This window comes from Thamnophis elegans, chromosome 12 (assembly GCF_009769535.1).
Source record: "Thamnophis elegans isolate rThaEle1 chromosome 12, rThaEle1.pri, whole genome shotgun sequence".
Lineage (NCBI taxonomy): Eukaryota > Metazoa > Chordata > Lepidosauria > Squamata > Colubridae > Thamnophis > Thamnophis elegans.
Genome location: NC_045552.1, coordinates 59,603,691 through 59,629,580, shown reverse-complemented (window position 1 = coordinate 59,629,580; position 25,890 = coordinate 59,603,691). Strand labels below are relative to the sequence as shown.

Genomic DNA, 25,890 nt, shown 5'->3' with positions numbered 1-25,890 from the left:
TTTTGCACCACTTTATGACCTTTCTTGACACAGTTTTTAAGTAAGCAACACTGCAGTTAATTGAATAACACGGTTGTTAAATGGATCTGGCTTCCCCATGGACTCTGCTTGTCCGAAGGTCGTCAAACGGGATCATGTGACCCCAGGACTCCCCAACCGTCATAAATACAAGTCAGTTGCCAAGCCTCCGAAATTTGATCACAGTGGGGACACTTCAATGGCCGTAAGTATGAAAAAAATGGTCATGTTATTTTTTTCATCTGGCGGTATTTCTTCGTTTTTCTAATATTGGGCAAATATATAATTCTCCTGCTGTTAAGACATGTAATCTCTCTATATAAAAGCCAAATACCACTCATTCATCACAAAATCTCCAGAACCATCAAGCCTACAAACTTGAAATTTGGCATGGACGTTCCTCTTGGCTTCTAGGTGTTCGCTAAGAAAGGGTTTTTCGAAATGACCATCAGATCATTAGTAGTTCTTATACAATAATTAACATGATCTGATGCTAAGGTGTTCTACTCCCCCTCCCCACCTGAAAAGAACTCTGTTCCGACTGCCAGTTGCCTCACATTCTGTTACCTCAGTTCAAACTGGCAGACGTTCCACGCCTTCACTCAGGAGCGGCCTGGGGCTCCTTACAGTACTAAACGTCAGTACCTCTACAATATGTCTACACCTTCCACCCATGGAACCGTTTCTGGACTCAAGGCAGCGGGAGAGAGATTCCCTTATGTGTTTCAATCACTGACCACCACTGAGCCAACGGATTAAACCGGAGTGAACCAGATTTCCCGATCACATAGTTCCGTCGCGAAGCACAGGGTGTCAAGCTAGAGTTAAATATATACTTTTCTTCACAGGTTTTGCCAACGTTATACCTAATAAAAAACAGTTCAGGTTTAAAGTCTCCACGTTTTCCTATCATCTTTTCTAACCACTGTTTTTTTCTGTGCTGCCATAACTTCATGAACTGTGGTTAAGTCAAGGACTACCTGTGTAGATCTGACCGGCCAACAAGCTAGCAAGAAGTCAAGACATTTCCACGTCCCTGGCCTTGCACGCTTTTCAAAGGCTCATCGTCCTCTGGCAGCAGCTCGAGAAGAAAACATGATTTGAATCGGGAGAACCTTTTCAAGTGCAGATGATTTCCTCCGCTGGTCTTTTGCAATCCTGAACCAGAAAGGCCTGTTTCTACACGGCATGTTCCTACCCTACGCGGTGCCAGAGGAAATCCAGCATTTCTCCACTCCAGAGGATAAGCAACAAATGAATTCCGAATCTTGTCAAGGTTTACAAACAGAAAACCACAAGTGTTTTCCAACACTCAATAGCAATAGCCCTTAGACCCGTGTTTCTCAACCTTGGCGACTTTAAGTCCTGTGGACTTCAACTCCCAGAATTCCCCAGCCAGCTATGCTGGCTGGGGAATTCTGGGAGTTGAAGTCCACAGGACTTAAAGTCACCAAGGTTGAGAAACACTGACTTAAATACTGATAATGTATTAAACTTGGATGGATGCAGCAGGGGTCCACACCTCACCCCCAGCCTGATGGCCAAACAGAAGCTGCCCTTCATTTCTCCTGCTCACTTAGCCTCATTCTTTGAGGTTCTCCTGACCTGATCCACAAGATCAAAGAGAGAGTCCTTTCTGATTGGCTTTTCCATTGGAAACGCTTTTATTCCGAGCCAGCGTTGTCTATGCTGTGGGGGATTCTGGGAGTTGAAGTCCACAGGACTTAAAGTCGCCAAGGTTGAGAAACACTGCCTTAGACTTATTCAACGCTTCCCAGCGCTTTACAGTCCTCTCCGAGGGGTTTACGGAGCCAGCCTCTTGCCCTCAACAATCCGGGTCCTCATTTCACCCACCTCGGAAGGAGGGAAGGCTGAGTCAACCCTGAGCCTGGTGAGATTCGATCTGCCAAATTGCAGTCAACCGGCAGTCAGCAGAAGCAGCCTGCAGTACCGCACTCTGACCACTGGGCCACTGCGGCTCATAAACACAAACACTTGGGGAGCCCCCGAAGTTTGAATCTATGGTTTATTTTCAGAACTCAAAGAACTTGCTTTGACGTGACAGATGAGCCTCAAATGTCTGTTGCTGAACAAGACGGTTGTTAAGTGAGTTCTGCCCCCCCCTCTTTTTTGCCACTGTTGTTAAGTGAACAGCCGCAGTTGTTAAATTAGTAACACGGTTGTTGAGTGAATCTGGCTTCCCCATGGACTTTCCTTGTCAGGTCACCGAAGGGGATCATGTGCCCCCCCGGGACGTAGCAACCGTCATAAATATGAAGCGGTTACCAAGCGTCCAAATTCTGATCACGTGGCCACGAGGATGCTACAACGGCTGTTACGTTAAACTCGGAGAGCAGAAGACGCTTCTGAGAGAAGCTGAAGAGGCTCCTTGAATGAGGAGCGAAACCTCTTCAAAGAAAAAACCAGACAGCCCAGTTGCCTCTTGAAAACAATAAGGACCTTCGGACAATCTGGACTCAGGGGAAAAAGGGCCGACAGCAGTTAGATTTCAACAGCTCCACCTTCCATCCGGTAGCCTCGGAGACTTCCGCTGGGCTGGGGATTCTTTTTTTTTTTTTAGAAAACCCAAATATTGAGCCCGATGACTGAAGGAGGCTCAATGGGCGGAGGGCCAAGAACCAAAAACACAGACACAGATTCCCGCCGGTTGGTTTTTGTGACTTGTTTTGCGCTGCCCTCCTCATTTTGTGGTCATCTGAAGGTGAACAGAAGCATCACTGTTAACCTCCTTGCATTCAGTGGAAGATCCCCAAGACTCAAGTAGACCTTGAATGTTTCTCACTGCCCTCCTTCCCACAACAGGTTTACAGGAAACATCTCCCTCTCTCTCTCTCTGTTTCTTTCTCTCTTCTTTCTCTCCTCTCTGTTTCTCTCTCTCTCTCTCTTATTTCTGTGTTTTTTACTTTCTCTCTCTCTTCTCTGTGTTTCTCTCTCTCTTCTTTCGCTCCTGTTTTTTTCTCTCTCTTCTTTCTGTATTTTTTACTCTCTCTCTTTTCTCTGTGTTTCTCTTCTCTGTGTTTCTCTCTCTTCTTTCTCTCTTCTCTCTCTCTGTCTCTCTCTCTGTTTCTCTCTCTTCTTTCTCTCCTGTTTTTTTCTCTCTCTCTTCTTTCTGTGTTTTTTACTCTCTCTCTCTTCTCTGTTTCTCTCTCTCTTCTTTCTCTCTTCTCTCTCTGTCTCTCTTGTGTTTTTTACTCTCTCTCTTTTCTCTGTGTTTCTCTTCTCTGTGTTTCTCTCTCTCTTCTTTCTCTCCTCTCTCTCTTCTTTCTCTCCTGTTTTTCTCTCTCTCTCTTCTTTCTGTGTTTTTTACTCTCTCTCTCTTCTCTGTGTTTCTCTCTCTCTTCTTTCTCTCTGTTTTTTTCTCTCTCTTCTTTCTGTATTTTTTACTCTCTCTCTTTTCTCTGTGTTTCTCTTCTCTGTGTTTCTCTCTCTTCTTTCTCTCTTCTCTCTCTCTGTCTCCCTCTCTGTTTCTCTCTCTTCTTTCTCTCCTGTTTTTTTCTCTCTCTCTTCTTTCTGTGTTTTTTTACTCTCTCTCTCTTCTCTGTTTCTCTCTTCTCTGTTTCTCTCTCTCTTCTTTCTCTCTTCTCTCTCTCTGTCTCTCTTGTGTTTTTTACTCTCTCTCTTTTCTCTGTGTTTCTCTCTCTTCTCTGTGTTTCTCTCTCTCTTCTTTCTCTCCTCTCTCTCTTCTTTCTCTCCTGTTTTTCTCTCTCTCTTCTTTCTGTGTTTTTTACTCTCTCTCTATTCTCTGTGTTTCTCTCTTCTCTGACTCTCTCTCTTCTTTCTCTCTTCTCTTCTCTCTCTCTCTCTCTCTGTGTGTTTCTGTGTCTCTCTCTCTCTCTCTGTGTCTTTCTACCTCTCCCTCTGTCTCTCTCACTGTGTTTCTCTCTCTCTCCTAGCAGTTAAAAAGCGTTTTACAGCTCTCAACTTACAACAACTGAGCCCTGAATTTAGGTTGCTAAGCGAGACATTTGTTACGGGAGTTTCCCCCCATTTTATGACTTTTTCTTGCCGCTTTGGTGAAGTGAATCACCTCAGCTATTGAATGAGAAAGCCAGGGGTGAAGGGGATCTGACTTCCCCCTTCCTTGTGCTGCTCAGAAGGTCTCAGAGTCCCCCCCCCCCACCCAAGGACACGGCAACCACCCCTAAATATGAGTCAGTTGTGAAGCTTCCGAAGGTCATTCACGTGGCCACGGGGATGCCGCAAGGGTCGTAAGTGTGAAAAATGGCCATAAGGGCTGTTGTAACTTGGAAGGGCCACTACGGGAACTGTCCTAAGTCTGCATTTCCCTTTCCCAGAGTTCCTCTTTTAAAGCATTTGAAACGCACCCACACAAAGGGGGGGGGGGAATCTCAACGCAGCTGAGCGCTTTGTTGCTCTCTTCCAGCGCCACCTCGGGCGAGCTCAAACGCTTGCTTTTCCAACCCCCAACAATCCCGACAAACTAACTTCCTGGTTGAGTTGCAAAGCGTTGTGACTGCAGCCTACACAGCTGTGTCACCACCGACGTCAGCAGGACGGAAAACATCACAATCGCCCTTTGCTCATGTTTTCCTAACATGGAATATCCTGCTGGCTTCTGCGCCTCTCTCGCTTCTAAACCCAGAAGCGGCTTTCTCTAAATTGATTCACACACACACAAGCACACACAGAAGGGAGCCCCTGTTATTTCCCCACAACATATGGAGGTGGGTGGGAGGTTTGTAACCCTACCGAAATGGGGAGAAAGTTGGCTTCATTCTCGGTTCCAGCCAGCCCCGGCTTTTTCCTCCGTTAACATACTCTGGAGAGTTTGGGAAGAGTCTCAAGGCATAAGCAGCTGGGGTGTGTGTGTGTGTTTGTGTGGCTTGGCAGGCAGACAAGATGGCTGGATAAAAGCCGATCTCTGCTATCGACAAGGGGCTAATTGCAAGGTTTGGCTGTGGGGGAGACAGAGGAGGAGGGCGGCCATGAGATTTGTAGTTTTAGAAGTACTCTCCCCCCCCCCCACACACACACGCAGCGCCTGGGACACCGGGGAGGACGAACTACAGGAAAAACAGCTGTCTTCACTTATTATGGCTGAAATAATCCTTACACAATGACAGTGTGTGTGTGTTTGTGTGTGTAGAGACAGGCAGAGGGTACAAAGAGCCAAAATTACAAGTGCTTCTTTCAGTTGCCTCCCAAAAGTTCTCCTTGGTACAAACTATACATTGCAATATATAATATATAATAATCTATAACAGTGTTTCTCAACCTTGGCAACTTGAAGATGTCCGAACTTCAACTCCCAGAATTCCCCAGCCAGCGAATGCTGGCTGGGGAATTCTGGGAGTTGAAGTCCGGACATCTTCAAGTTGCCAAGGTTGAGAAACACTGATCTATAATCAATAATACATATATAATATATAATTATATATTATGTACGGGTAGTTCTTGACTTGCCACCACAACTCAGCCCAATGTGTCGGTTGCGAAGGTTTTTGTTAAGTGAGTTTTGTCCCCTTTTCACGACCTTTCTTGCCACTGTTATTAAGTGAATCCCGGCAGTAACACGGTTCTGGCTTCCCCGTCGCTGGTTAGAAGGTCGCCAAAGGAGACTCTACCACCGTCATAGGTACATGCCAGTTGCCAAGCATTCTGGATTTTGATCACGTGACTGTGAGGATGCCACAACGGTCATAAGTCTGAAAAACGCATCCTAGGTTGCGTTTTTTCCCAGTGAAGTTGTAATTTCAAACGATCTGTTGCAAGTGAAGGGCTACCTTTATATTAACCCATATAGTGGGGGCTGTAGTTTTTTCTCTCTCTGTTGCTTTACGTGTGAATTTAGAATAGACTAAATGAGCTGGAAGGGACCTTGGAGGTCTTCTAGTCCAGCCCCCTGCTCAGGCAGGAGAAACGATATTATTTCGGTATCCGAAATATCCGGTATCCGATACTGTCCAGTCTCTTCTTAAAATCCCCCAATGATGGAGCACCCATGATTTCTGAAGGTGAATTGTCCTCACTGTTAATTCCTCCTTAATTCCAGGTTGCTCCTCTCCTTGATTAGTTTCCATCTCTTGCTTCTCCTCCTGCCTTTGGGTGCTTGGTAGAATAAGTTGACCCCCTCTTCTTTGTGGCAGCCCCTCAAGTACTGGGATATGGCTATCATGTCACCCCTAATTCTTCTTTTTCTTTAGACTAGCCAGACCGAAAACCTGCATTTTACCGATTAGATCGTTTGTTGTTATAGAAGTGCTTCCGTACCAGAGACAAATTCCTTCTTTGCCTAATCAAACTTGGCCAAATAAAAGGTATTTAATTCAATAAAAGTATTCGGAAAACCAGAGCTCCCTTTTCCTTGACGGAAACTCCAGTTGCCTTGCCCACGTGGGAAAAAGCCTACCAGTCTGACTTCTAAGCACCCGGGGAGGACCCGCTACCAGCCTTTACTCCTTGTCCCATTATTCTGCACCCAAATATATTTGGGGTGGGTGGGTGTGGGAGGTGGGAGGGGAGAGGCGGCAAAAGAAAAGGCGAGCGAAGCAGGAGATGAGATCACAATTTTCCTCTTCCTGGCGAGAACTTTTTAGTATGCAAACACAAGAAACCATCTAGATGGGGGAGGGAAGGGGAGAAGATTGGGGGGGGGGGGAGAGGGACAGAAAAAGGGAGCGCTGTTTCTTTAAGGGATGAGCTGATTAGCTGGCCACCAACAGCTGGTCACTCCACCAGGTTCAATACCATTTTAGTTGCTTCTCTTATGGCGGCACCATATGTTCTATCGCTCGGTTTGGCAGCTTTGGTTTCCAATAATCTTGCTCCAGGAGAGAAGCACAAAGGAGGAGGAGGGGGGGAGGAGGAGGGGGGAGGAAGAGGAGGAACTTAAAAAGGGGGGAGGGGGGAAGGGAGGGACCCTGCTTTGCACCCGATGGATTGTTCATAGTCACACTGGTGAAGACTTGAGTGCACCAGGGCCTAAGCCAGGGATGGCCACCCTTTCCGGCACTCGCACGGAAACGTCATGTGCGCGCACGCTCGTCGGGGTTCTGGAAAAGCCGAACTCCTGGGTTCTGGCATGCATGCCCACCCGACAATTAGCACACGCACACTGGCCTTTGGCACTGCCCCGCGCATGAAGGACAGCTGATCGTCGTGCGTGCCTGTGCACCAGAAACCTGGAAGACAAACAGGCAAGGCCAAGGGACATGGCTCTGCGTGGCATTTGGGCACATGGATGCCATAGGCGCTCTCCCTCTCTCTCCCTTTCCCTCCCTCCCTCTCTCTCCCTTTCCCTCCCTCTCTCTCTCCTTCTCTCTCCCTCCCTCCCTCTCTCCCTCCCTCCTCTCTCTCCCTCCCTTTCTCCTTCCTCTCTCTATTCCTCTCTCTCCCCCCCTCTCTCTCCCTCTCTCTCCCTCTCCCTTTCCTTCCCTCCCTCTCTCTTCCTCCCTCCCTCTCTCCCCCCTCTCTCTCCCTCTCTCTCCATCTTTCTCTCTCCCTCCCTCCCTCTCCCTCCCTCCCTCTCTCCCTCTCTCTCTCCCTCCCTTTCTCCTTCCTCTCTCTATTCCTCTCTCTCCCTCCTCTCTCTCCCTCTCTTTCTCCCTCTCTCTATTCCTCTCTCCTTTCTCCCTCTCTCTCTCCCTCTCTCTCTCCCTCTCTGTCCCTTTCTCCTCCCTCTCCCTCTCTCTGTTCCTCTCTCTCCCCCTCTCTCTCTCCCTCTCTTTCTCCCTCTTTCTCCCTCTCTCTCTCTCCCTCTCTCTCTCTCTCTCTCTCTCCCTCTCTCGAACGGTGGCCATCAGTTTAGCAAACCCCTGCCGGTGTCTCTGTCTACCCCGCACATTTCTCAAGGAGATGCTTGAACATGCTTGAGTAAGAATCAGATCAAACCAACACCGATGTGTCCAGGAAGCAGTGATGTAAATATACAAAGTTTAGAGAAGATGAGAGATAAAATAGATACGGAAGCTTTCTTAGAATTCAATTCCTCCCCAACTTCTAACCTTCACTGCGTCCTTCTCAGGTGAAGCCATCCTAAAACCTGGACAGGTTTCATTTATTCTTTGATAATAAGGTTTTTTTCCCCACCTCTTGACTGATCTCAAGGTTAAAAGTTGCCCCTAGAAATCACACCCTCGTTTCGACCTACAAAACCATTCACTTAGTGCAGTGTTTCTCAACCTTGGCGACTTTCAGTCCTGTGGACTTCAACTCCCAGAATTCCCCCAGCCAGCTATGCTTACCTGGCTGGGGGAATTCTGGGAGTTGAAGTCCACAGGACTGAAAGTCGCCAAGGTTGAGAAACACTGATTTAGTGACTGTTTCAAATTACAACGTCCCCTGGAAGAAAAGGGACCGATGACTCCCTAAATTGTTTCAGCCTCCCCAACGGTCCCCCTGATCAAAATTCGGAGGTTTGGCAACTGGTTCATGTTTATGACCGTCCTGGTGTCACGCGATTCCCCTTTTGAGACCTTCTGACAACCAAAGGCAATTCGGGGGGAGCCTGATTCGCTTAACAACCGTCTTAGTAACTTAACTGCGGCGGTTCACTTAAGAACTGTGTCAAGACAGGTCGTGAAATGGAGCAAAACTCACTTCTGTCCTGCTTAATGACAGAAATTTTGGACTCAACGGTGGTCATAAGTAACAGGGCCACCTGTAGACGGCCCTTCTTGATAAATGGATCTACCTATTCCTTACAGCCATGGTACATCCCCCAATCGCGGTCCGTAGTTAGTTTAACCCAGCGTGTTAAGCCCACATTTGGGCAATCCTACAATGGCTTAAACCTTCCACATGAAGCCAAGCATACATTCCCACTCAGTTCTGGGAGCCATATTCAACAACTTTATGATGTGTCCTTCTTTACTGCTCATCAGATGTGGAGTTTACACCCTACATCTCTTCCCTATCCCCTCGTTCGGATCCAGATTTGAGCCAGTCACTTCCATAAAGACCGAGAAACTATATCCATATGGACCATACAGGGTTGGAAGGGACCTTATAGGTCATCTAGTCCAACCCCCGCAAGCAGACCCTAACATCCTTTCTGACCGATGGCAGTCCAGTCTCTTCTTGAAAACCACCAGTGATGAAGCTCCCACAACTTCCGAAGGCAACTTCTGTTCCTTGGGTTGATTGTTCTCACTGTCAGGAAATTCCTCCTTGTTCCCAGGTTGAATCTCTCCTTGTTCAGTTTCCATCCATTCTTCCTTCTCTGGCCTTCAGGGGCTTTGGAGAATAGCTTGACCCCCTTCCTCTCTGGGGCAGCCCCTCCAATATTGGAAGATGCTCTCCTGTCTCCCCTGGTCCTTCTCTTCCCTAGACTAGCCATGCCCAGTTCCTGCAACCGTTCATCGTATGTTTGAATCTCCAGTCCCCTCATCCTCTTGGTTGCTCTTCTCTGCACTCTTTCTAGAGTCTCAACATCTGTTTTTATAGTGTGGTGACCAAAAATGGATGCAGGATTCTAGGTGTGACCTTCCCAGGGCTTTATAGAGTGGTATTAGTCCCTCCCTTGATCCTGATTGTATCCCTCTGTAAAACAACCTGCAGAGATCCCCTTCAGTAAACCACCTGCTCTTTTTCCTGGCTTGTTTCTCCCACATCTAAAGGAGTTCCAGAACTAAGATGCATTAGGAATTAATCAGAGATTAAAGAGCTAAACATAGAAAAAATGAAAATAATTATATAATAGGAAAACAACATATTTCCTTACTGGGTGGAAAAGCCAAGTTTCCGAGCAGTAGCTGTTCAGATCAGCTTCAGCTCCACTCACAGGAATTAACTCCTAGGTGGAGGACAGACTAAAAAACAGCCAATATTAGAAGAGGCACCACCGACTCTCATTCTTAATGATCCCCTTGACAGAAAACCCACATTTTGGGGCCAAGAAAGAGGAACAAGACTGGACTAGAGTCTCACTTGAGCTCCCTAACGTGTTTCAGCCTTGATAGTTTAAAAGATATGGACTTCCACTCCCAGAACACATGTTGGCTGGGGAATTCTGGGAGTTGAAGTCCACCCATCTTCAAGTGGCCAAGGATGAGATACCTTGCTCCCATCTATAGCAAAAAATAGGCCCTTCACCTCTTACAAAGCTTCTACTTTTTTGGGAATAGATCCCTGCTTGTTTAGCCCAGGATGTTGAAGTGGTTCATCCACTGTCTTTCCCTATGACGCGCTGGGTTAGCTTTTGGCATCCCACGATTCTAGCTGCCCCTTGGACAATCCCTTCCTCATTAGTTGTGCCAGGTGAAAGAGCCACTTCTATGTTGGCTTGGCCCTTTCTGTTTACACCCAGAAGGACCTGGCAGAGGGACGGCCAGCTCCAGACCCACATCGCCATGTTTCCGGACCGGTTATTAGGCAGGTAAACACAACCGTCCATTTAGCCACCACTTAACAGAGCTGTAAAAAGGGACTTACGGCTGCGTTTCACACTTACCACCTTTGTGGCGTGGGATCAAAAACCAGACGCTTGGCAACAGGTTCATACTTACGACCGTTGCAGTGTCCCACGATCCCCTGAGCCCCTTTTGCAACCTTTCGACCAGAGAAGCCCACGGGGGGAGCCAGGCTCACTTAACAACAATGACGATTCACTTAACAAGCGTGGCAAGAAAGGTCGTAAAATAGGACAAAACACACTTGTCTCGCTTAACAATGGAAATCTTGGGGTCCGTTGTGTCGTACGTAGAGGACTTCCTGTATATACAAGTCAGCGGAACAATTCTACAAGCCCCTTTACTAACCTCTAACCTCGCAGTCCCCATTGAAAGAAAAGCCCACCCCCTTAATATATTGGGGTGGGCCAGAGGTGGGTTCAGCCTGGATCGGCCGAACCGGTTGTAGCGGCGGCGGGAGGCGTGCGCACCCGAACCGGTAGTCAAAAAATTGGCAACCCACCACTGGGGTGGGCCCCTGTGTATGAGGCTGTAACTCTGGTGAGTAAGCGGGGGAGAAGGTCATTTAAAGGTAAGTCCTCACCTTATGACCACTGAGTCCAACCTTCCAGTGGTGGGTTGCCAATTTTTTTTACTACCGGTTTGGGTGCGTGACGTTCTGCGCATGTACACAAGTGTCTGGGCGGGTGGGCGGAGCCTCCCACCACCGCTACTACCGCTTCGGCCAAACCGGGAGTAACCCACCCCCCCTCCAACCCTCCCGTTGCTAAACGAGGCAACGTTTTGGCCTCCCTTTTACAGCCATTCTCGCCAGGGCTACCAAGTGAATCATTGCAGCGGTTAAGTTAGTAACACGGTTGGGAAGCTGACTCGGCTTTCCGGAAGGTCTCCAGAGGGGAATCCACGGCATGTGCAACCGTCATAAATGTGAGCCAGTTGCCAAGGCAGCCGGGAGTTTGGATCAGGCCCCGAGAGCCCGTTTTTTTTCCCTGTGCCTCCGCCGTCACTTTGAGCTAAAGGGATGGTTGCAAGTTGAGAACTAATCTGCCTTTATTGACTCTCAAAGGAAGCCCCCCCCCTTTTTTTGCCATAGTTAAAAAAAAGAGAGGATGGGATAGGCCAAGCCCCCCCCCCCGAACCCCCCCTCTGCAAAACCCACAGTGGAGGAGGCTGGCAAAGGGAGACAGCCCCCACCCCACAAGCCATTAATCTCCACACACAGTGCCATTCCTTCCCCCCTCCCCTCCCTCCTCCTCCTCCCCCCCTCCCCTCCTGCTTCCTCCTAACTCCAGCCTGCGGAAAGGAGAGGGAGAAGAGGGGGGGGGGGCTTTTAAAATGTATTATTCCAGGCAAGAGGAACACTCTGAAAAGAAAAAGAGGGAAAGGGAGGGAGGGGACTGTCATCCTCTTTCTCCCCCCCCTCCGTGTGTGTGTGTGTGTGTGTGTGTGTGTGTGTGTGTGTGTGTGTGTGTCCCTTTCCAGGATTACTCTCCTCCTGATCACCCTGGTTACACAGCCACCCCTGAACACACACACACACACCCTTTAGCACAGAAATAACAAAACCCAGGGCTGTGTGACCCCAGTCGTGTGTTTGTGTGGAAAGGCACTCAAAGAAGAGGGCATCGTCCTCCCCTCCCCAAAAGCCTCAATTGGGGAGGGGTTTTGTGCAGACAGGGTGGCAAATGCAGGAGAAGCGAGGTGAAGCAGCAAAGTGGCAGCCACCAGCATGCTGCCTCCAGAGAGAGAGAGAGAGAGAGGAGAAAGAGAGAAGGAGAGAGAAGAGTGAGAGAGAGAGGGAAGGAAGGAAGGAAAAAAAGAGAGGAGAGAGAGAAAAGAGAGAAAAGAGAAAAAAGAGATAGAAGAGAGAAGGAGAAAGAGGGAGAAAAGGAGAGGAAAGAGAGAAAGAGAGAGAGAAAGAGAGAGTGAAAGAGTGAAAGAGAGGAGAGGGGAGAGAGAAAAGGAGGGAGAAAAAAGAGAGAGAAGAGAGAGACAGCTGAAGTCTCCAGTCAACAGCGCAGCCCTTGTTTATTCTGCAAAGTGGCTCCTTCAACCTTACCTCTTAATCACTGGGTGAGAAATCAAAATACTTTTTTTTGGGGTTAAAGAAATGAGTCAGCACGGGTGGAAAGAGACGGAGGAGGAGGAGGAGGAAAAATTCACAAGGCAAAGCAAAAAAGCCGGCACTTAGGAACTTCGCAGAAGCTTTTCCAAGGGTTAAGGAAGTTGGTTTGTTTCTTCCCTGGTTGGAGGGGGGACGAGCAGAAGAAATAGGGCGACAACACACACACACACACACACACACACACAAACACACACAGAGCCGTTTGACAGGAGGGCCGCCCTCTGGGGCGCTTCTGATTCCGATCTCTCCCCCCTTTAGGAAAGGACGGCGGGGGGAGCGGCCCCCACGGAGCCTTTAGGAGAGAACCAAGAACACGGGGGGGGGGGGGAAGGGGGAGGGATAGTGAAAGACAGAGAACTACCAAGTAGAAGTAGTGGGGGGGGGGGGTTAGCATCCTCATCCCCAGAAGGCAGCTTTAAGGATCTATATAATTATTATACACTTTATTCATTAAACGTGAAACTCAGCCAACTGAACATTCAAAAGGCATCATAAATCCCACCGACTGGGGCTCAGCGTTGCTGCAGCGTCCTAGATATCGACCAAAGACCTTCTTCAGATGTATTCTATTATCACCGTCCTTATTAGGATTATTTGTTATTTCGTGGATTAGGGAAAACAAGCCTCCTTATAAAAAAACTCTTCTCCCTACCGCCTCCCCCCTTTTTTCTATTAAAGCCGCCCCCCCCCCAATGAAACCCCAACCTGCGCCGTCAGCGGTTTCCTCCGGAGCGAAGGGCAAGCGGGGCTCCCTTCTTCTCCGGGAACGGGGGCTGACAATGCAGCCGGAGCCCCGGCGGGGTCCGAAGGGAAGCCGAAGCCGTCACGCGCCTCCGCGTTTTTCAAATCCTCGCGCACAAGGCCAGGCGCCTTCGCGGCTCTCAAAGCCCCCCGCCCCCCCCCACACACAACGCCCCCCTCCCTCCACGCAGCTTCGTGACAAGCCAGGATGCGAAGGAGGGGGGAGGGAGGGCTCCAGAGCTGGGGGGGGAGGAGGGGAGGGGGCGGGAGGTCGAGCCCACCGACTCTGCCGCGGGGACCCAGCGTGGGAAGGGGGGGCGGAGGGGGAGGAGGACCCGCGGTTCCTGCGTGGGGCGTGTTTGTGTGTAAGGGGGGGGGAGGAATGAAACAAGGAGCGAGTCAGGAGCGCGTCTCCCCCGCTTGGTCGCCTCCACCGCCGCCGCCGGCAGCTGCTTCTGCTGCTCCCCAGCCGGCCCCGCCGCCAAGACAGCGGCACTTTGTCTGCCTTCGCCCAGCCGGCCCTGCCCTTCCCCCGCCCGCCCGCCGCGCCGGAACGAGCCTGCCTTCCGAGAAGCCGCCCGCTGCCTTCCCTCCATCGCCCGGCCCCGCCGCGGCCCCGAGTGGAGAAGGAGCCCCGCCAGAGACTCAAAGCCCCCCCCCCCACAAGCACACCCCCCCACCCGGGTAAAGCTACGCTGCCCGGGCAAGAAGGAAAGGAAGGGAGGGAGGAGGGGAGGAAAAGGAGGAGAGAAGGGAAAGGAAGGGAGGAAAAGGTGGGAGGGAAGAAGGAAGGAAGGAGGGAAGGGAAACGAGGGAGAGAAGGAAGAAAGGAAGGAAAGGGGCGAGGGAGGGAGGAAAGAAAAGGAGGGAGAGGAGGAGGGAGGGAAGAAAGGAAGGAAGGAAGGAAAGGAAAGGGGCAAAGGAGGGAAAGGAGGAGGAAAGCCGTGGAGACCGCTGGCCGAGCCTCCCCCTCCCTCCCTCCGCGGGTCTCTTCCTCCCCCGAGCGGCGGCGGCTGCCTTGCCAAGAAGATACAATGAAAGTCCGGGGCGCCGGAAGGCCAAGCGGAGCCGCTGGGCGCCCCCCTCTTCCCCCCGCTCCCCGCCGGGGCTCACCGTGATGTGGGGCTCCATGCGTGGTGCTTCTACCCGCGGGGAAACTAGAAGCATCTTGGAGCGGCGCCGGCCCAGCGCTTTACATCCACTCGGGAGCGCCGGGCGCGGGGCCCGCCTGCGCGGCTGCCTGCCTTCCTTCCTTCCTTCCTTCCCGGCCGGCGGCGGCTCCTGCTCGGCCGTCCCTGGCTGGGCTGCGCTGCGCTCCGGCCTCAGGTTCCCGACAAGTTCATCGCGGCGGCGGCGCCGTTGGCTAATGAGCCGCTGTCTGGCTGGGCGCGCTGCGCTCCCCGCCGGCCCCCGTTTCCTGGCTGGGGGGGCGGAGTGGGCGAGCGGCGGCGCAGCTGATAGGGCCACGTCACAGGGCGGGGAGGGGCCCCGCGACGCCCCCCCACCCGGCCCTGCCCGCGCCCCCCCCCCACCCGCCTTAAAGGAGAAGCGGCGCCCCCGCGAGCGCCCCGGGAGCAGCGGCCGGTGGCCGGGGGAGGCCGGCTGGGGCACCTGGTCCCGCGCCCTCGTCTTCCGCGCCCTCCTCCTCCTCCTCCGCGCAACTCCCGGCCTGCGCCCACCCGCGATCCTAACCGAGGGCTCTTAGGGGATCTCCGCGCAGCCAGAAGAGAGCCAGACACACCACCCATCTTTTCCTCCTCCTCCCCCCCCCGCAACTCCTGGGCTGCGCCGCGATCCTGACCGGAGGATCTTGGCGCAAAGTCCGCGCAGCCGGGTGAGTGCGAGCTAGCCGGGACCCCCGCGCCTCCTCCTGCTGCTGCTGCTGCTGCTTGACGCGATCGGCCTGGGCGGAGAAGCGGCCGGCGAGCGCCCGACTCCCTCGCTTACTCACGCCCAACCCCGGGCGAACCTGGCTAAACTCCCCGGACCGGCTGCGCCAGCCTGGCCCCTCGCCTCCCTCTGGATCCGGCCGCCGCCGCCGCCGCTTCCGTTGGAAAGCCGGACTTTTTCCTAGACGCAGCTGGGGAGAGGGGGCGTGGAGAGGAGAAGCGGGTCCCCTGTGGGCTGCAAAGTGCCTTCGACTCCAACGAGGAGCCCATTCTGGCCGGTTGGACAGCTCCCCGGGACTCCAGCTCCCATCATCCTTGGCCAAGGAGGTCGGCAAAAACCTGAGGATCCGGTTGTGATTGCTGTCCTAGCTCCTTCCCTGGTGGATGCCTGCCTGTCAGCCTCTTAGAAGAAAGAGGAAACTGCCCGAGGACGGCTGTGGCACATGGGCCATGATGGCCTACCTGGACCTGGGGCTTTCAAAGGGTTGCAAACCTTGGGGGTCAGCTCTCAAGGCCAAAAGGACTGGCAAAGGGCTCACTGGGAGAGTCGCGGGCATACAGACCCACAGGTCTAGGCTCCTGGCTCACCCCAATTTCCCAGGTCGGTAAAATGGGAAGCCAGATTGTTGGGGGGGGGAGCGAAAATGCTGACTCTGTAAACCACTTAGAGAGGGCTGGAAAGCACCGTGTCACTGGTATATGTCTAAGTGCTATTCCTCCCTCCCTCCCTCCCTCCCTCCCTCCCTTCCTTCCTTCCTTCCTTCTTCCCTCCCTCCCTCCCTCCCTCCCTCCCTCCCTCCCTCCCTTCCTTCCTTCCTTCTTCCCTCTCTCCCTCCCTCCCTCCCTCCCCAGTGGTTAGAACAGTGTTTCTCAACCTTGGCAACTTGAAGATGTCCGGACTTCAACTCCCAGAATTCCCCAGCCAGCATTCGCTGGCTGGGGAATTCTGGGAGTTGAAGTCCGGACATCTTCAAGTTGCCAAGGTTGAGAAACACTGGGTTAGAACACAGTATTGCAGGCTGACTGCCAGGACTTCGATCCGGTGGCTCAGTGGCTAAGATGCTAAGCTTGTCGATCAGAAAGGTTGGCAGTTTGCCGGTTCGAATCCTTAACTGCCGCGTAACGGAGTGAGCTCCCATTACTTGCCCCAGCTTCTGCCAACCTTCAAAAGCATGTAAAAGTGCAAGTAGAAATATAGCGCTGGCTCTTCAGCTTCGAAACGGAGATGAGCACCGCCCCCTAGAACGACTAGCACCGGGATGGCGAACCGCTGGCACGTGGGGCGTTGCCCTGCCAGCTGGCCAGCGTGTGTGCGCTCATTGGCCAGCTGACTTCAGCCTTCTTTGGAGGCCATTTTTCGCCCTCCCCAGACTCCTATAAAGGCTCTGGAGTCTGGGGAGGGCGAAAACAGCCTCCCCCCACAGGCCCTCCAGAGGTTTCAGGAACGGAGGCCTCTGGAGCTGAAAAAACGACCCTACCGTTTGTCCGTAGGGCCGTTTTTCATTCTCCGGAGCCTTCAGGGAAGCCTCCTGAAGGTTCCTGAAGGCACCAGAGGGCTAAAACCAGTGTTTCTCAACCTTGGCAACTTGAAGTCCTGTGGACTTCAACTCCCAGAATCCCCCAGCCAGCAATTCTGGGAGTTGAAGTCCTGTGGACTTCAAGTTGTCAAGGTTGAGAAACACTGGCTTAAACTGACCCTACAAGCAAACCGGAAGTCTGTTCCCAAACTTCCGGTTTGCCCATAGGGCCAGTTTTCTGCACTCCAGAGGTTTCAGGGAAACTCCTGAAGCCTCTGGAGGGCCTCCGGCGTGGGGGGGCAGGCTGTTTTCGCCCTCCCCAGGCTCCTATAAAGCCTCTGGAGCAGTGTTTCTCAACCTTGGCGACTTGAAGTCCTATGGACTTCAAGTCGCCAAGGTTGAGAAACACTGCTCTGGAGCCTGGGGAGGGCGAGAAAAGCCAAAAATGGAGCACTGATCATGTGCGCATGCACGCAGGGGTTGTATGCATTGCATTATGGGTGTGGTACGCCCACGTACGACCCCCTGCGCTCCCTCCGCTTTTGGTACGCGAGCCAAAAAAGGTTCGCCATCCCTGGACTAGCGCAGAGGAATCGTTACCTGATTGTCACCTTTGCTGCTAAGATTTTTTTCCCCCGTTAAAAACACTCTTTAAGCACTCCGTGAGTGAAGAGCCATAGACTAAAGGCGGGGGGGAGGGGGGGGGGCAAGGACTCCAATCAAACGATTTCCACTTATTTTAATCTCTCCCCGTTAAAGGTAAACTCTCCCTTGAGTCACATGGAGCTTTTGGAGATTTCACGAGTAACTCCGATGTGGTTTTCTTGATGATATAGAAAAGAATTTTGCGCATCCCCTGCTTCTGGGCTCTCGTTGCAAGTTTCCCCACTCTTTTCAAATGTTTCCCATTCCAGTTCAGGAATTAACCCAGATCAACCCTGGGTTAACCTTTTGAATCAACCAGGATTGCTGAGCTTCGTTTTAAAACCTGCCAAAACTTCTACCATTCCGACTTCCTGTTGCATCTTTCACATAAGGCGCATTGTTGAGGGTTTTCTATGCACAATAAAGGTAAAAGGTAAAATTTCCTTTGCGCATCTGTGCTAGTTGTTCCCAACTCTAGGGGGGTGGTGCCCATCTCTGTTTCAAAGCCGAAGAGCCAGCGATGTCCGAAAACGTCTCCGTGGTCATGTGGCCGGCATAACTAAATACCAAAGGCGCATGGAGCGCTGTTGCCCTCCCACCAAAGGTGGTTCCTATTTTTCTACTGGCATTTTTTACGTGCTTTCGAACTGCTAGGTTGGCAGAAGCTGGGACAAGTCACGGGAGCTCACTCCATTATGCAGTGCTAGGGATTCGAACCGCAATGCAACTAGCAAATTCTCACATCAAAAACAATGTTAGAAACATTGGCTTTGCTCAGGTTGAACCTTTAGCCTTGGATAACTCTGCTTAGCCCTGTATATAGGATTGCTAGAATCACCAACGAGTCAGACAGAAGTGAATAGATATCATCATCATCATCATATCATCATCATCATAATCGTCTGGCAGAGGAAGAAGAGAGAGGGAGGGAGGGAGGGAAGGAGAGAGAGGGTGGAGAGGAGAAGGTGAGTTCTATTCCCGCCTTAGCCATGAAAGCCAACAGGGTGACTTTGGGCCAATCGCTAGGAGAAAGTGAATTATAGTCCTGCTTTAAACACAAAGGCTTGCTGGGGGGACTTTGGGCCTTATCCCTCTCTCTCGGAGGGTCATTGTGAGGAAGATAGAAGGAGGAGGGAGGATTAGATATATTCACCACCCTGAGTCATTTATAAAAAAAGTAATACAATACATTTTTAACAATAAATGAAAACGGAAACAGTCCATCCAGGACGGGCGTCATTCTGCTGTGCGCACCCACCCAACTTATGCTCACCCAAAGTTGAGCACATGATCTAAAAATGCAAATTTGGCCAAGCTCCGGGTCACATGGGAAGCAAACAGCAATACAGTGTGAGAGCATCTTTGGTATGCTGCTCGCATAATTCTAATGGAATGTTATCTTAGCTGGAAGAAAGCCCTTTTGGAAACAATGCACAGCAATCCCTTCAAAGCCAGTGGGGGAGCTTGGTTACCTAGGATTTAATTGCCGGGGACACCTGAGCCGATTCACTTAACAACGGAGACTGCAGGTGGAACAAAACCACAACGGGGCCTTGGGTTGTTACTGGTTTTTCTACACAGCCAGTAAATCTGTTGCATATTGTCGTTTCCGTGGCTTCGTCGGCACCTCGTTGACGCTGAAGGTTGAATTGAAAGTGCTGGTTTTTATCCTTCAGTCCAGAAAGCAGATCAATACGGTATCAGAGACACAATCTGCCAAGCGAAGTCTTTCGAAGAACCTCTGTTCTACGTCCCACAAATATCTTGAGGTCAGTTTTGGAACTGTGCAAGGATGGACCTTCTCAAGGGCACACCTGGATCGAGAATTTCCTGCTTTGGGGGGGGCTTAACTGGGACCCCCTTCCTTTCCCCTTTTGGAAGGTGAGGGGAAATAATTCGATTCTGTTTATTACAGTCCTGGACCAGAGATCAGAACAAATAAAGAACACCCCGTAAATATACAATTAAAAATTCCAGCATAAAATGAAAAGTAAGAAAACTAGGATCATGGCATCCGGCCCTCTCAATTCCTGGCAAGTAGAAGGGGAAGAAATGGAGGTAGTGACAGATTTTACTTTCCTGGGCTCCAAGATCACCGCAGATGAGGACGGCAGCCAAGAAATTAAAAGACGCTTGCTCCTGGGGAGGAAAGCTATGGCAAATCTAGACAGCAGACTAAAAGGCAGAGATATCACCCTGCCAACAAAAGTGTGTAGTCAAGGCGATGGTTTTCCCAGTCGCAATGGACGGCTGTGAAGGTTGGACCATAAGGAAGGCTGAGCGCCAAAGAACGGAGGCCTTTGAACTCTGGTGCTGGAGAAGAAGACTCCTGCATTGAGTCCCTTGGACTGCAAGGCCATCCAACCGGTCAGTCCTAGAGGAGATCAACCCTGGCTGCTCTTTAGAAGGCCAGATCCTGAAAAGGAGACTCAAAGACTTTGGAAGGAAGAAGGACTCCCTGGAGAAGAGCCTCATGCTGGGAACGATGGAGGGCAAAAGAAGAAGAAGGGGACGGCAGAGAAGGAGGGGGCTGGATGGAGTCACCGAAGCAGTCAATGGACTCCAGGGGATGGGAGAGGACAGGAAGGCCTGGAGGAACGTTGTCCATGGGGTCACGATGGGTCGGGCACGACTTTGCAACTAACAACAACAGTATAAAATAATAAATAACAACTGAAATCTACGACCAAATCCAGTCTGCCAATTATACATGGTCTAACTATGCTGGAATGACCATCCTTAAACTGTGTGGCCCGCAGTCAGTCTAATCCTCAAAGGGAGAGGAATAAGCAGAGCAACGGGATTGCCACATAACTCTGGTGGTGGATTAGACGCTTGAGGGGGGAATAAAAGTCTTTGAAACCATTAGATCTGTTATTATTATTATTATTTTAAAAGTTGTTTTGCTTTTTACAATTATTCTCCCGAATGTTTTTCATTTCAGAGGCTTCTGGTTTGGTGCCTGAATGAAGATCCTTCCTGTTGCTCTCTTCTTTTATGGGAAGAAAAGAACGGGCATTGCTATTTCTTATGGGCTTGTTTGTATCCGCTCAACCCAGAGTAATTGTGACACCTGTTAAGGCCACTGTTTTTTTTTTTTTAATTATTATTATTAGCAAGGCAAGAGTTGGGTCTCCTCTGTTTTTAGAACATGCGCAACAACCCGAAAGAATCATTTTGCAAGAACCTCCCGCTTAGATGAACCTTGTGGCTTCCTCTTATTCACAACCGTTGCTGATTGTGTTTCCCCTCTTTTAGCCTGCATTTCGGGGACTCCAACGCTATCAGCGCCACAAAGGATCCTATGTGTTGCTGCAGATATAAGGCAGCCCGAGGCGCATGATTTATGCTCAAATAAGGGTATTTAGGGGCGCGGTGGCTGAGTGGCTAAGATGCTAAGCTTTTCGCTCAAAAAGTTCGGCAGTTCGAATCCCTGGCGCCGCATAACGGAGTGAGCTCCCGTTCCTTGTCCCACCTTCTGCCAACCGAGCAGTTCGAAAGCACATGAGAAATGCAAGTAGAAAAATAGGGACCCCCTTTGGTGGGAAGGGAACAGTGTTGAGTCATGCCGGCCACATGACCACCGAGATGTCTTCGGACAGTGCTGGCTCTTTGGCATTGAAACGGAGATATTGTACCCTTCCAAATCTTTGCAATTAATGCCCACAAATTATTTTATTAAGGTAAAGGTAACGGTTCCCCTCGCACCTATGTGCTAGTTGTTCCCGACTCCGGGGGGCGGTGCTCATCTCCATTTCAAAGCCAAAGAACCAGCACTGTCCGAACTGCTAGGCTTGCAGAAGCTGGGACAAGTCACGGGAGCTCACTCCGTTGCACGGTGCTAGGGATTCAAACTGCCAATAGCAATAGCAATAGCAGTTAGACTTATATACCGCTTCATAGGGCTTTCAGCCCTCTCTAAGCGGTTTACAGAGTCAGCATATGGCCCCCAACAACAATCCGGGTCCTCATTTCACCCACCTCGGAAGGATGGAAGGCTGAGTCAACCCTGAGCCGGTGAGATTTGAACAGCCGAACTGCAGAACTGCAGTCAGCTGAAGTAGCCAGCAGTGCTGCATTTAACCACTGCGATATCTCGGCCAAACTGCTGATTAACAAGCTCAGCGTCTTAGCCACTGAGCCACCGCATCCCATTATTTCATTACAACATCTTTAACTGTATCAGGTGGAGGAGAGGGGTTGTAGCATAAGATTGGCAATTAAAAGTCACCCGAGGGAATGTTTGTAAACCGAGGACTATCTGCATCCGTCTAGATCAGTGTTTCTCAACCTTGGCGACTTTAAGTCCTGTGGACTTCAACTCCCAGAATCCCCCAGCCAACACAGCTGGCTGGGGGATTCTGGGAGTTGAAGTCCACAGGACTTAAAGTCGCCAAGGTTGAGAAACACTGGTCTAGATCCTTGCAATTAACACCCACGAATTGTTTTATTATAACCCCTGATAACTGCGCCAGGCCAAGGAAAGCGGTTGCAGAATAAGATATAACAATGACGAGACAGTAAGTGAACGGTCGTAAGTTGAAGAATGCCTGTGTCATTCTCAGCAGCAGGGAAACCTTAGCTCCGGCTTCCCTTTGTGTGGCCGTTGTGGCTGTGACACAGCCGCAAAGGTGCAGGGTGAATTATTGTAGCTCATGCTTTAAGGCATTCTCCCAGGATCATGTCAGACCGGAAACATCCAGCAGAAGGCTTTGAGACACACACACACACACACAAACACACACATACACACACACACACACACAGGCAGCACACGTGCACGCACATACCATGTCCTCACAGTGAAAAAATGCAAGAATTCCCGGAAGCAGCGGGGAGGGGGGGGGGATCTTGTCATTTTGACCTTCCCCTCCCCTCTTTCCAGGAGTGATGGGCTCATAACGAGGGAGGCCTAGAACGATTTCTAGCTTTCCAAAACCGTTCCAGAGAGATTTATTTTTTTTAAATAAAAAAAGTCTCCTGGCCATTGTCAGCCTGTTTCCTCTATGTGTAATCATAGAACAATTTTTTTCTTTAAAAAAGTGTAATTTCCCTCCCCCCCCCCCCCCCAAATGGCCACACGCCTCGCTTTGAGAAGCACCGGAGCAAATAAAATAAAATCAAAAACAAACAAACCATAATCTAGTTTGAGTTTTCAAGCAGTAACTGGAATTTCTGGTGGTTTGGGGTTTTTTTTTTTTGAAGACATTTCGTTTCTCATTTGAGAAGCTTCTTCAGCTCTGACTGGATGGTGGGGAATGGAAGGATTTAGCCCAGTGTTTCTCAACCTTGGCAACTTGAAGATGTCCGGACTTCAACTCCCAGAATTCCCCAGCCAGCGAATGCTTCAAGTTGCCAAGGTTGAGAAACACTGATTTAGCCTAAGCAGGGGGTTGGACAAGAAAACCTCTCTTCCAACTCTGTTGTTCTGTTCTATTCTATTCTATTCTATTCTATTCTATTCTACATTGTATTATTCTCTCTTCTGTTCTGTTCTGACCGATTCTATTCATAATCCTTGCAGACAGTTGATCATTTGCATTCTTTTTAGAGGGTGGTTGAGGCTGCGGGGGGTGGGGGGGGTTTCTCTGTGTCCTCGGGGTCACCTGAGTGGTGCAAATGGGTGTGGAACCTTCTAGAAATGAGAAACTTTCTGACAAGTGAGAGCAATCAACCCATGGAACCGAAGTGGCTTTTGGAAGTTGTGGGAGCTTCATCCCTGGAGGCTTTTAAGAAGAGACTGGACTGCCATCTTTCACAAATGGTGTAGAGTCTGCTGGGTGGGTGGGGGGTTGGACTAGATGACCTACGAGGTCCCTTCCAACTCTGTTAATCTGCATTTTTTTGTATTTTACAGTACAGGTAGCCCTCGGCTTAGGGCCAATTGCTGTTCAAAGTTAGGAAGAACCGTCCGAGGGGGGTGGGAGGGTACTTACAACCAGGATTCAAAGTTACGATGACTTCCACACACCCCCTTGGGGTCACATGATCAGACTTCCAGCACTCAGGAACCAGGTTGAAGGATGGGTCTTTTGCAGCCTCCTCCAGGCACACAACTCTCTTTATGACCGTTCTGCCAAAACAAAACCCAGCATTGTAGTTTTCAGCAAAACTGGTCCCTAGCGAACCATGGATTTGCTTAACGACCGCCACGAAAAAGGCCATGAAGTCAGGTTGGTCACATGGGTGATCTGATTTATGGCGGTCACAAGTGATGACCATGTTGGGCAGGCTCCGTACTGGTTGTAACTCGAGGACTAAATGCAAAATTGGTGAGACGCCTTTTTTCATTCCGGACCCGGCCTCTTGGTCCAGTTTTTTCTCTGCTCTCTTAGCCCACCTCACAAGGCCGTTACGGGGACAAAAACCCTCCGAGTTTAAGGGTTTTAAATTCTTTAACGAAGAATTTAAATTGGGGGAGCGAGGAGCTTGTACTGTGGTCCCTAGTTCGAATCCTTCGACATAAACATCCACGGAAGAAATAAAAGAGATGCTCTTCCAGTCTTAGCCGGGGGATCCAGGACATGAAGTACAATCACTTCCGTTTCCCCATTCTTTCTCTGAGAAATTATCTTTTGACACGCCCGTCTGGTTCGCCAGAATCTGACCCTTCATCAGATTTAAATCAAACCAAAGCGGGGGGGGAAGCAGCTCAGGGCTGGGCGGGTGGAGCTGCTCCGTCTGATATTTGGTGACCTGGTGGGTGGAGAAGCTGCGCCGTCTGTTTTTACTTTGCGTGGTGTTTATTTGGTGATTGCTAAATTCAGGACAGGCAAAGAAACAGCACACGGCCACATGAATCACCACCCGGGGAAAATTGACAGGAATTGCTCACCAGGTCCAAGAATTCGGAGCCAGGAAAAGAGAAAAGGGGAGCCTGTCCATTTCTTCCCCACCCACCCACCTCCTCACTTCCGGAAAAGGGCAGGGGAAGTGGAGAGTGGATCCCAGAGAAATCAATGGCACTTAAATGCACTTTACTCTGCCCTGGACGATGTCCAGAGGGGAGTTAATTATTAATGCCATGTGTAAAATAACTTGCAAGGCAACCCAACCAAGCCCTCCATTAAGGCCGACTGGCCAACAACAACAGGCAGCTTCATCGATCCCCTTGCATAACGCTGTCGACATTGTGTAGGGCAGGCAAAATTTCATGTCTGAGCACAGGAGAAGGCGGGAGGAGTCTGGTTGGGGAACAACAGCACATGGGGAAATGATACGGAGGTCATGAAACGTCTTGTATTTGTAGCAATCATGTATGGAAAACATATATCTTCCTTCCTTCCTTCCTTCCTCTCTCTCCCTCTCCTTCCTTCTTTCCTCCCTCTCTCCCTCTCCTTCCTTTCTTCCACTCTCCCTCCCTTCATTTCCTCTCCCTCCCTCCCTCTCCTCCCTCCACCCCATTTTAATTATCCACCTCCTTCCCCCACTTTATCTCAGTGCTGGTTATGTCTTTTGCAAAGCCTCTGGACTTCTAAATCAAGTTATGGGTTGTGTTATCCCTGGGAAGCGGACCAGAGTCCTTTCCCCTTTGCCAATACATTATTAGCACTGAGAGAGAGAGAGAGAGAGAGAGAGAGAGAGAGAGAGAGAGAGAGAGAGAGAGAGAGAGAGAGAGAGAGAGAGAGACCTCTCTGACATCTCTTTAGAAATGACAGCGTCCTATTTCATTCCTAGAAACCCGTTTCTCCTACAGTTTGCCCTTCAGGTTTTCTGTAGCATCGTTCTCTCTCTCCCTCTCTCTCTCTCTCTCTCTCCCTCCCTCCCTCCCTCTCCCTCCCTCCCTCCCTCTCTCTCTCCTCTCCTCTCCTCTTTCCAGCCGCGATCCAGTGAAATCCTATTGAACTGACCTATTTTTTCCCCCTAAAGGACAAGTGAACTGTGAAGAATATTCAACCTCAATTTCTGCAAATATTCGTAATTATTTGTTTGCGGTGCTGTGAATTTTTAAAATATCTTTTGCCAGTTTTTTTTTTTCTTCTTCTCCACGCAATTCTTGTATTGTTCGTTTCACTATTTCGTATTTTGTTTTATATTCGTGGCTAACATTGTTTTGTGAAATTTTGGGGGACCCAAAGAGGTACCCAAATGTTTTAAACGAATAGTGGCTTTGTTCACGCAAGAACCAATACTCAAGTCTTACACCCCCAAATTCAGTTGAATAATTCATGATCATTTAAGGTGGCAAATGCAGGTGAACACTGAACCCTTGTTTCCTACACAATTTGAATATTTGCAAGAAAGCAAACCTTAACTGTTCAGCACCATAAGAAGAAGAAAGCCCACGGCTTTTATAGATCCATGTGGTTAACTTTGCACATCCAATTCCAGGCCCAAGGAGATCTGTAGAGGATTTCATGCACAAACCCACGTTTTTTTCATAGGTACCATATTCCTGTCCCCCAATGAAAGAAAACCCCCGGATTGACCTGCCTGTTGGAATCTTTAAATAAAGGCCCTCATCTGCTTTGTTTTAAGCATCCCCCCCCCCTGGGGGGATGGGGTGGCTAAAGTATCTGGGGCAAAGAGATTTTAATATCTCCCAAGGAATCACGTTTATTGAA

General features: G+C 50.2%; 1 protein-coding gene and 1 long non-coding RNA gene across 2 annotated transcripts in view; both read right to left on the bottom strand.

Annotated features, from left to right (window-relative positions):
• LOC116516042 (mastermind-like domain-containing protein 1) overlaps positions 1-14,719 on the bottom strand; it is a 61,140-nt gene extending 46,421 nt beyond the window's left edge. The window contains exon 1 of the mRNA XM_032228402.1: positions 14,389-14,719. Within this exon, the coding sequence (XP_032084293.1) occupies positions 14,389-14,442 (54 nt within the window). The 5' untranslated portion in view covers positions 14,443-14,719. The remainder of the gene's footprint in view (positions 1-14,388) is intronic.
• A 3,556-nt stretch (positions 14,720-18,275) lies between these two features.
• Positions 18,276-24,244, bottom strand: LOC116516108. Its single transcript, XR_004256310.1, has 3 exons — positions 24,162-24,244; positions 23,263-23,399; positions 18,276-19,243 (listed from the first exon to the last, which is right to left on the bottom strand). It is a non-coding gene; the product is annotated as an uncharacterized LOC116516108 (long non-coding RNA).
• Between the last annotated feature and the right edge of the window lie 1,646 nt (positions 24,245-25,890).